This window comes from Coffea arabica, chromosome 9e (genome assembly GCF_036785885.1).
Source record: "Coffea arabica cultivar ET-39 chromosome 9e, Coffea Arabica ET-39 HiFi, whole genome shotgun sequence".
In the NCBI taxonomy this organism is placed as follows: Eukaryota; Viridiplantae; Streptophyta; class Magnoliopsida; order Gentianales; family Rubiaceae; genus Coffea; species Coffea arabica.
The window spans coordinates 4,891,232-4,902,760 of NC_092327.1; the positions used below are offsets into that span (position 1 = coordinate 4,891,232).

Genomic DNA, 11,529 nt, shown 5'->3' on the forward strand with positions numbered 1-11,529 from the left:
TTCTTTTTGGAATAAATTTAAGTTAATAAAAAATAAGAAATTAACATTAAACATTTTATCGTAAATTTTGAAGTAGATGAAGAGATCAATATGTTTTATAAATTCAAAATTATATATAATCAATTAGAAAAAAAACCACTTATGCAAGTATACACCCCAAACAAAATGATTAAATGTTTAATTAAGTACTTTGACTAATGCTCTACTCGTTGGGCTGCCTTCGGATAAATAGCCACATTCCAAAACGGGCACTCGGTGGCTTATTAAAAAATTTTCATGTAATAGAAATTTTGGTAAAAGTAGTTATTAAGCGTTTAATCATATTGTTGGATGTTTATGCCCAAAAGTGTTTATTGTGTTGGATAAAATGTAATTTTAAAATTTTTGAAATTTAATGATATCTTTATTCAATTTAAAACATGATAAAATATAAAAATTTAATTATTTTTTGAAATATAAAACTTATTCTAAAAGCACCAAAATTTTAGCTTTTGCTAGAATTGTTTTTGAGACCATAACCGCTAGTCCTCAAGTTACAATATAATGTCTACTAAATACCTAAAAAGCATTTTTATCACAAAAAGTGCCCTTTTTTAACAACTGCACAACATTCCCAAACAAACTTTTAGGTGCTTAACGCATGAGTACATTCTAAGTAATATGGATTAAAATGCACATATGTTGATGATATAAACCACTGGTGTAAACTTTCTCTGTACATTGATAGTATATATAATATAACCCTTTTGTGCCCAAGGTCATTAACAACTTTGTGTTTGGACAGCAGATTATTTGGAATAATTTTTTTTAAAAAAATACTATAGCAATTTTTGTGATGTAATATATGTGAGATAAAAAGGTAGTTAAAAAAATAAAAATATTATTAAATAATATGTTTATGATGCAATAAAATAATTATTTACAAACAAGAAGCTATCCATAATGCTAGTAAGCAAAAAATAGTCTACAAAAAATCTAATCTTAGGAAAAAATACAAAAAAAAAAAGATCTAGTGGAGTATTATTACTTTGAATCTGAAATAGAATAGTGTAAGGAACAAAGTAAAATAATTTTTTTTTTTGCAAAAAAAATCATTGGATATGAAAAAGTACTCTCTCGGTTTGCCTTTAATCCGGACGAGCGGGGAAACACTAAAAACTAAAAAGATGTCGATTCTTCACTTTGGAAGTCAAATTGTCCTTCGCTACTTAGAAACATGGTCTCCATATTCTTGGATTATTTTGCTGACGTACTCTACCACCTATCTAACGATCACAAAGGTTTCAACAGAGGATGAACGGATAGGATTTGTTTTTTTATTGTAGCAGAAAACCTCTATTTCTCTGCCTATGTGAGTACCCCTTTTTACTGTTGACAAAGTGAAACTCATTTTCTGTTGTCAAAAAAAAAAAAAAAAACTCATTTTCTAAAAATGGGAACGGCACTTTAGAATAATTGAATTTAGAAACTACCAATTTAGAAACTCTTCAATTTGGTAGATGCCAAATACGAAATATGCAGATTCCTAATTATAAATACAGATCCGCTGCAGCTCTCCTTTCTACATGTAAATCAACCACCCTCTTCGTCTGATCCCTCAAGAAAATCGATAAATTGTGTGTGTCTGAGGCAAACCTTTGGCTCAAGAAATTGTTCAGCGATGGAGGAGAATGCCGTAATACTGAATAAAAGGAACTTCGGTGGTCGAAGAAAGATTCAAATCAAGAAAATTGAGAAGAAGAAGAACTTGCTAGTCTTGTTTTCTAAACGTCGTGCAGGCTTGTTCAAGAAAGCTGAGGAATACAGCAAAAAGTCTGGAGCTCAAGTTGCTATCCTTGTCCAATCTCCATGTGGTAGATTCTTTACCTTTGGTGGTCCTGACTCTGCTTCGGTAGACTCCATTCTTGACCGGTATCTTGTTGGCATGATGCCTTCATCATCAAGGTCTTCATCGTCTAAGAATGGTAATGTTGTTGATGATCAGGTAAAGAGTGAGCCTGTGGAGATTGAAGAAAATACTATGGAAGAAGAGGTTATAGAGCAGGGATTGATGGAAACTAACCAGGTCAGTCATGGAAAAGAATCTTTGTTGAAACAGCCATTGGATAATGATGATCTTCAATGGGTTGACAAACTCGAAAACAATATGGTCACCATGAAAGGCCTGGAGAGAGGAATTGTCTCAAGAAGATGATGGAACGAACAGGGCTGCTGATGATAATATTAATGGTGATCCTGATTCATCAAGTTTATTGAATCCCAATGTTAACCTTGATTATTTTGGTGGGCTTCCAGTGAATAATGATCAGATGATCGGGGGTGCTGATACTGCCGTCAATGATGCGAATCCTGTTTATACTAGTGGGCTTCCAGTGAATAATGATTTGTTTCAAGAATATAATGAGATGACCAGGGCTGCTGCAGATGCTGCTTCATCAAGTTTGTTGATTCCAAAAGTTAATCTTGATTATTGTCTTCCAAAGAACAATGACTTCTTTCAAGATGATGAGATGGCCAGGCCTGCTGATACTATTAATGGTGATGCTGATCCATCAAGTTTAGTGATTCCCAACATTAATCTTGATTATTTTGGTGGGATTCCAATGAATAATGATTTCTTTCAAGATGATGAGATGAACAGGGCTGCTGATGCTGTTAATGGCGATGTTGATTCATCAAGTTTATTGATTCCTAGTGTTAATCTTGATTGTTTTGGTGGGCTTCCAGTTGATTTTGATTTTGATGAACTGAGTCCTCAGTACAATGATTGGGAGTAGTAGTACTTATTCAAGATGCAGAGATATCAGATATGGTTAATTAATTATGTTAACCAGATAGATTTTATTAATTTTCCCTTTTCCGTTATTGTTTTGGAAGGTGAAATCTTATTGGAATTGGTATGTGTTATTCATGGTTTACTCTTTGAATTATTTTATGAGAAAATTGTTGAGATTTCATAAATTGTTTTTGTGGTTGCTCTGGTTTTCCTTTTTCTTCATGTTCATAATCGGTTTCGTTATGTTTTACACCCCAACGGACACCATCTTTTTGTGGAATTTCTAGAGGAAAAGGTAGGTAAAAATGGTTATCCAATTGGTCTTATAAATTCTATAACGCTTTCAAACTGGAGAACCAGCAGCAGTAGGTAAAATGGTTGCAAAATTGGGTTTAGAATTTGTTTGTTTTGGTGTTTTCTTTTGGATCTTTTGAAATTATGAGAGCAGAGTCCTGTCCCAAGAAGGCTTTGGGGAGTGGAAACAAAACCCAAAATTAGAAAAAATAAAAAAAATAAAAAAATAGAAAAAAAGGAAAATGGAATATATGGGAACGGTATAATTAATTTTGGCACCACGTTGTGCTTTCATCTCCGATAGAAAGGGCCTAGTCAAGTTTAACAAAAAAGAATGAAAGAATGTAGGAAAGCTTGACCACTTAAGAATGTATCTAGCAATATGCACCTTGTTTTTAATCTAATTAACAGTCCACATTTGAAATTTATACGAAAGAGGAGTATAATTTTCTATTATCAAATTTTATGATTGTTTGTCATGATTTTGCACGGTAATGAAAACCGATTGCTTGTCATTATTTTGTATGGTAATGAAAAACGACTTGTGTTAATTAGTGTTAGTTGCACACCTCTTAAGAAAAAAATCCATTGTACTTGTCTACAAAAATCTAGTTGTTTTTTAAAATTCTTTTCATGAGTGTAGAGATAAGATTTAGGAAGAGTGGAGGTGGAATGGGAAATTGAACTCAGGACTCGACATTTATATGTAAAAGTTTTTTTTTTCCCTTAGCTTGTGCTTGTTGGGCACCCTATAAGATCTAAATTATACTCGCTTCGTCCTTGTATTAAAGTCATTTTTTAGAAATTCAAGTTTTTATGAAAACATAATAATTATTGTATTTATATGAGATGGCATTGGAGAAATTACATATGTACTCTTTGAATTCAAAATATTCATTTGCTAAATGTGCATTGGGATTTTAAAAAGTTACTTTTTTAAATAATAAGATTGGAAAGCACGTGTTGAACTTAAAATGATGATTCTTATTTTGGGACACCAATAAAATAAAAATAACAGTTTTTTTTTCTTAAGAGTTGTTTGTTGAGCATTCGATAATAGATGTAAATTACTCATAATTTCCCATATGTGTATATAGACTTTTATGTATTTCCCTTCATATATGTAGACACTTACTTGATTGTACTTAGTATTTTGATAGAGCAACTATTGGGCACCTTTTGCGTTGTTATTTGATCATAATTTTGGTTATTTACGGTGCTAAGTGTTGAGATTTTGCTCATATTTGGTATTTGCGTAAAGTGTAGGTGGTTGGTGTAAAAAGTGCTTTCGCGAGACAAATTTTCAGAAGACTCTCTATTTCATGGCGTGCCCACGCCAGAAACTCTAGAAGGATACCCAAAAGCCGGACCCGCGGGATTGGTAGCAGCAGGGCCAATTAGGACATCAGGTCCACGTGAACCGCAGAGATACATGGGATTAAAACCCCTAGACAAAGTCTTGCTCCCTGACGTTTCCTTGCTTCTGTTGGCGGCGGCTACAAAAGGCTAAAAAGCCAGATTCACGTCTAATGAATTAGATTAGCTTTTAGTTTCATTGATTTGGGTCAGACGTTTCTTTCTCTTCAGCAGCAAATAGGAGAAAAGCCAGAATCACGCGGGCTTGGTAGATTATCTTTTCATTCTTCCCAGTAGACGCTTTTGACTTGCGGCTTTCATTTTGTACGATTTTCCATTAGCTTTTAGCCCTTTTCTTGACTTTGCTCCGGGATGGACACGATATAAGAAAAGAAACTAGTGGACTTTCTCCTTCGTTCTTCATTAATTCATCTTTCTCAATTCCTTGGCAATTAATTCTTTGGCAATTATGTGGATGAAATCAATCAACCCACGCGTGATTGATACGATGAGGAGTAGCTAGGTTTTCCCTCTACCCAAAGGTCGACGCGAGGGCGCGGTCCATAACATCAGCGAGATCTAATCGAACTTTCACTATTTCTTTCAATTTGTTACTATTCATGCATTTCCTGAATTAATTGTTCATGGTTATTTTATTAATTGAATATCAATGTCCGGATATTTAATTTAATCTAATAGCCTACTATCACGTTAATTAAATTGAATCCGTAATTGTTCGTTTAGTTGACAACTAGTGACAACATCATAATTGGTTTTGTGTTGGGAAAACGTAAGATCTAGTTTAAATAAACCCTCGTAACGTGCTTATTGGTTAGGGTTGTGTTCTTCTAGTTTTAATGCAATTGGGTAATTAAGTTCCTACAGTCGTACCTAGGGTTGTTTTCTAGTTAGAGAAGCAGTCAACGGTCGTACCTTGACTGTCGAAAAAGTAAGGAAGAATTGGCCGTCAGAGCTTGTTGATGGCTATAACCAATCTAGTGATGAATGAATGAAATATTTTTGCATCGATGATCATTTAATTGGATCGTGCCTGAAAAGTTAATCTTTTGGGTAGAATTTTATTAATTGCTATTTTTAGTAAATTGTACTTGGTGAGTTAGCTTTTGAATTTTGTTATTTTATTTTCATTTTCACTCCATTAAATATCCCCCAACTTTGTTCTATTGATTTGGAAAGAAACAACTTCCTATCCGTTCCCTGTGGAATCGACCTTACTTGACATTGTACTCAAATTTAATATTTTTATAGACAATTTTGGTATATCGGATCAAGCATACCCTTCGGGAATAGGGTGAATCAAATAACCCATTACACACCTAGGGTCCCTGCTCTAGTACTTGGATTTGTTCTATAATTAATTATGGTGGTAATTAGAACTTTTTAGTAATTATTATTGTACAGGTTCGGCACCTGTCAATTTTTGGCGCCGTTGTCGGGGAACGGTGTTTTGGTTAATTTTGTTTCTTTCTAAGTGATTTTTCGTTGGATTTGTCTGGCATTTTTCTAGTTTATGCCTCGTTCTTCTAATACAGGCGAATTGATTTTTGATCCGAAAATAGAAAAGACTACGCGCTGAACTAGAAAAGAGACTAGACAACTCAGAGAGGAGCAATCTAGCACTGCATCTCAGAGATTGGATCCTGAGGTTGAGTCAACAGATTCAAGTGGTGATAATTCAAGTGACCCATGCCAAGAGGACATTCCTATGGCGAATACAAGAACACTAAGGGAGCTGGCTGCTCCGGAATTGCCTCAGCAGCCGTTGTGTATCACATTTCCAACTCTAGCTGAGAATACTTCTTTAGAATTGAAGTCGGGATTAATTCACCTCTTACCCACGTTCCATGGCCTTTCGAGGGAGGAACCCCATAAACACATCCAGGAGTTCGATGTGGTATACTCCAGTATGAAGCCTCCAGGAATTACTAAAGAACAGATCAAACTTAGAGTCTTCCCTTTCTCTCTCAAGGATGCAGCAAAGGATTGGTTGTACTACCTACCTGCAGGTAGTATCACAACATGGGTCCAACTGAAAAAGAAATTTTTGAAAAAATTCTTCCCTACATCCCGAGCTGCAAGTCTAAGAAAAGAGATATGCAGCATTAAGCAGTATCCTGGATGTGACAGCCCCACCTCACCCTAAGGCGAACCAAAGGGTTCGGTGGACCGCCTGCCCAGCTCTCGCCAGGACTAACGGTTCAGATTAGAGCGATCGAATACGTTCCGGACCGTACAACGCGCATAGACAAGTCAAAATCCCAGAATAAAACAAAACGAAATCGGAGTCGGACATGAATAGGAACCGACATGGCAAAAGCCAACCAAACGTCAAGCAAATATTTACATCTCAAAAGTTAGCATATACAACCCAAAGGGCATACCAAAGTGATTCAAAAGTGGATACATGTACGGTTTGCCAAATCCAAAAGAGAAACGGACCCAAAAGTATATTTAGGGTTTAAATCAATGAGCTAAACAAAAGATATGTCTAACTAGCTCAATTCGGCAACCATTTGTCAAATCCAGTCCAAAAGTATTTATTTTCCTGTAAGGAAAACAAAAAGGAACAGAAAGGGGTGAGCTTGCGCTCAATGAGGTACCAAACATATAGCAGAAAATCATGGCATTTCACATTTAACAAATCAGATACACATGCCAGATGTAAAGTAAAGTAACTAATGATTCAAATCAGAAGGATACAGGTGGCTCTCAGGAGCCAAATTTCCAGCACAATACTTGATCCAAACCGGTTGACTCTCCGTCAACGTATATAGAACCAACGCGTCCGTAGACCTCACTTCGCACCGAATTCCGTCCACCAAACACCCCTTTACCGGGCCCGCTCACCGTATTCGAACATAAATGGTAATACTCGAGTATACCCGGAATCAAGGGTCTCAATACCCAAAATCCCCGAACAGACTACCGTGGTTCGTTATCTAATCGTCCAGGCCCTTGCCGGCCCAACTCGAATAACTTAGCCACAGGATTGAGCTCATAGGTCATAGAAATCCGAACAGATGCAGACGCAGATAACATATTCAAATTTTGCATAGTAAATTGGCATATGAACAGACAAGAGAACGAGTGTGATAGTACACCCTCGTCTCGAACAAATAAACAGATTGCAGAGCAGAAATCAAGTTAAACAACAATGGAGGGGAGTGATACACTCACCGATTCAACTTCAAAAGTTTTTACTTCAGATTGGCCTTAATCGCCAAGAAACCCTAAAATAATCAAAATAAACCAATTGAAGGTTTCACATCCATAATCGAGTAAACAAAATGCACATGAGGCTCGACTACTAGTCGTATGCCTCGCCAAATAATTACAAATGCAAGGGTACAAAACATGATTTTTGGGAATAAAAAGATAACATGAAGACCTAGGTTCAACAACCCAAAAGCCCTTTCATTTCTACCAAAAGGCAAATCCAACTTAAAAGAACCAAACGGCCTAGAAAATCGGGCAGCACTTCCCCTAAATTTCTTACTTTTCCAGCCATTAAAGCTTCATTATTTCCTCAAATCAGTCCCAACATCTCACACAAAAGTCATCTCATTTCCCAAAAGCCGTTCACGAGGCTCAAAGTAGTACAAGTACAAAAGTTAGCTAGGAAATGACCGGAATGAAAGCAAGCCCTAAAACATGCAAACAAGTACAAGGAGACTCGATAAAGAGTCATAAACCAATGCCAAGTATGACCCCAATAGGGTTCCATAAACATATACAAATATTAAAGAAAACCAGAAATTTCGGACATGCAATTAACTTTGGCCCTGAAAAAAACAGGTTTTGACTTTACTTTCCGGTAATAGCACCAAATGCACCACGATTATCGGATGAGGGTGAAAGACCCACCATTTCGAAGCTAAAAGACAGGGATACAATATCACAGAAGGTCACTCAACCCAGTTTTGAGTGCAAACAGGTCAAAAATGCAAGATACTTCATCAACAACGTAAAACAGATTCACCAAACTGTATTCTAGCGGAAACATCATAACTCAGGCTCTACAAGTCCAAATCCAGAAATTAAAAAACCAGTTGAAAGCTAAGAAACAGGGCTAAATGTCATGAGAAGGCCTCAACAACCAATTCGGAATCAATTCCAGCCAAAACAACCAATTACAGTCGCAAATCCCAATTTCGGGTAAACCAGAATAGCAATAGTAATTTCGACTTTTCTCACTCTACACTACTCCAATTGACCTGAAATTTTGTAGCCACCTCTAAAATATCATTCCCTACAACTTTCATGTTTTAAGGTAAGGCCAATTCGGCCTCTATATAGGACCAAAAATTTCGGACAGAATGAAGAACCAAGAACCCTAATTTTCCAGATTTCTTCCAAAACAGAAATTAATTGCAATTTTCCACTTTTTCCACCTCCTAGAGTCATTAAACATCAGTTCCTATCATCAAGGATAGCCACAACATCACATTCATATTAAACCAGAAAATTCATCAATAAATTGAAACTTCATCAATTCATCCAAAACCAAGAAGTAAACCACAAAATTCATCACTTTAACTACCACTAGGCACTAATTAAGCTTCATTAAGTGAAGGAGAAAGTTCAATCACCACTCACCTAGTCAACAAGAGAGGAAGAGTTGTTTGTCACCTTAGCTTCCCAAAACACTTCACCAAACCACTTACTAACACCTAAAGAAGAGATTTTATGGAGTAGAAACAAGTCTAAGTGATTGCTTTGGATGATTTGCACTAGATTGATGCCAAACTTTGAAGAGTTTTTCTTTCTTCCTTGCTCAAGGTGGCCGGCCAGAATGGAGGTAAGAAATGGTGATTTTTGTGGTAATTTTTGAGATATTTAATCAATTGGTCAAATAAGTCAAAAAGGTGAATAGTTGTCATAAGTTACAACCACTCTTAAGGTGACACTTGTCACTTCCTTTAAAACATCTCTATCCTTTAAGTCCTTCTCACATCAATCACATCTCAACCTCTACTTATCTCTTAACACCCGATAAATTTCAACCAGTATCCGAAACTTAACCTAATTGGCCGAATTTTTCCGAATTTCTCACACTAGTGGGTCCCACGTCCGGTATACGCTCTTAATTTCTCAAAATCTATTCGATACTAGAAAAATCATCTAAAAACTATATTTACTCATAAAAATTATCTAGAAAATGTTCCGGATACAGAAAGTGCAGAAAACAAGTCATGAAAAATGCGAAAACCTAGAAAATGCAATTTACGGGTTCTCACACTGGAGAATCCCTATATGACTATTGGGAAAGGTTCAATAAGTTGTGCACTAGATGCCCACAGCATCAAATTAGTAAACAACTATTGATCCAATACTTCTATGAGGGACTTCAGTCATCTGACAGAAGTATCATTGATGCTGCGAGTGGGGGAGCACTGGCAAATAAGACACCGAGAGAAGCATGACTGCTTATTGAAGTTATGGCAGAAAATTCTCAGCAGTTTGGCTTCCGCGAGAGTAACCCTACTTGTAGGGTCAATGAGGTGGAGTCGACATCCATTCAGCAACAGCTGTCGGAATTAACATCTTTTGTTCGGCAATTAGCTGTAGGGAATGTGCATCAAGCAAAGGTCTGTGGAATTTGTACAAACGTGGGCCACCCCACCGACTCATGCCCTATTTTGCAAGAAGATGGAGCTGAACAAGTGAACATGGTTGGAGGCGTGCCCACACCCTGTAGGCAGTATGATCCATACTCGAACACGTACAATCCGGGTCGGAGAGACCACCCCAACTTCAGTTATGGGAACAGGCCACAAAATTCATTCTCAAATCGTCCACCAGGATTTTAGCAACCATGGCAACCAAAGCCTTAACTTTCGTCCGCCAATTCAGGAGACTCTTTGGAGGATATTGTCAAAAGCCTGGCCACGATTACTACTTAGTTCCAGCAAGAAACTAGATCCTTGGTCACGAGTACTGCTCAATTCCAGTAGGAAACTAGATCGAGCATGAAAAATATGGAGATTCGAATGAGCCAAATGGCAACTACCATTAATTGCTTGGAATCTCACGTTTTTGGGAAATTGTCATCGCAACCTGAGGCAAATCCCAAAAATGTAAGTGCTATGACACTGAGAAATAGCAAGGAAGTGGAGGGACCTAAGTTGACCAATCCGAAAAGCAAAAGTGAGAAGGAGATAGAAAAGGAAATTGAAGAAGAAGGGCGCATTCCCGAAGACTCTAAGGTAACGTTCACTCCTTCAATTTCTATTAAATCTAACTTACCACATTTTCCTTGTAGATTGGAAAAGACAAAGAAGGTGGAGAAGGAAAAAGAAATCCTGAACGTGTTCCGCAAAGTGCAAGTAAACATCCCCCTATTGGACGCGATCAAGCAGGTGCCCAAGTACACAAAGTTCTTGAAGGACTTGTGCGTTAACAAAAGGAAGCTAAGGGGTGATGAGAGAGTAACGGTAGGAAAAAATGTGTTTGCTATACTCCAAAGAAAACTCCCACCCAAATGCGGGAATCCAAGTATGTTTACTATCCCTTGTAAAATTGGCCATTCTAATATCGAAAATGCCATACTAGATTTAGGGATTTCTATTAATGTGATGCCTAAATCAATCTATGATTCCCTGAATTTAGGACCTTTAAAAGAAACGGGGATAATAATTCAATTGGCTGATCGTACATTTGCTTTTGCGGATGGGATAGTTGAGGATGTTTTTAGTGCAAGTGGATGGATTAATTTTTCCTACTGATTTTTATGTGCTTTACATGGATGATAGAAGTGCTCCAAATCCATCACCCATTATATTAGGAAGGCTATTCTTGAGTACTGCCCAGACTCAGATTGATGTTAGTAAGGGTACTCTCACGATGAAATTTGATGGAGAAATAGTCCACTTTAATATTTTTGATACAATGAAACATCCTGTTAACTCTTATTCTGTGTTTGCTATTCATGCTACTAATCCCTCTGTGTAAGAATTTTCTAAATTTGCTCGTAGGAGTAAATTCAAAATTGCTGCAAGCAATTCATGAGGTGAAAATGGGTAGAAAATTAAGGAAAAATGTTGCACTCAATGGCTATTTGGATCCCGGAGGAGGGCCATTGA

General features: G+C 36.8%; 1 protein-coding gene across 1 annotated transcript; it reads left to right on the forward strand.

Annotated features, from left to right (window-relative positions):
• The first annotated feature begins 6,152 nt into the window (after positions 1-6,152).
• LOC140014570 (uncharacterized) lies at positions 6,153-6,590 on the forward strand. The gene has a single exon (XM_072065623.1). It carries the CDS (start codon positions 6,153-6,155, stop codon positions 6,588-6,590), a length of 438 nt encoding a protein of 145 aa, XP_071921724.1.
• The last annotated feature ends 4,939 nt before the right edge of the window (positions 6,591-11,529 follow it).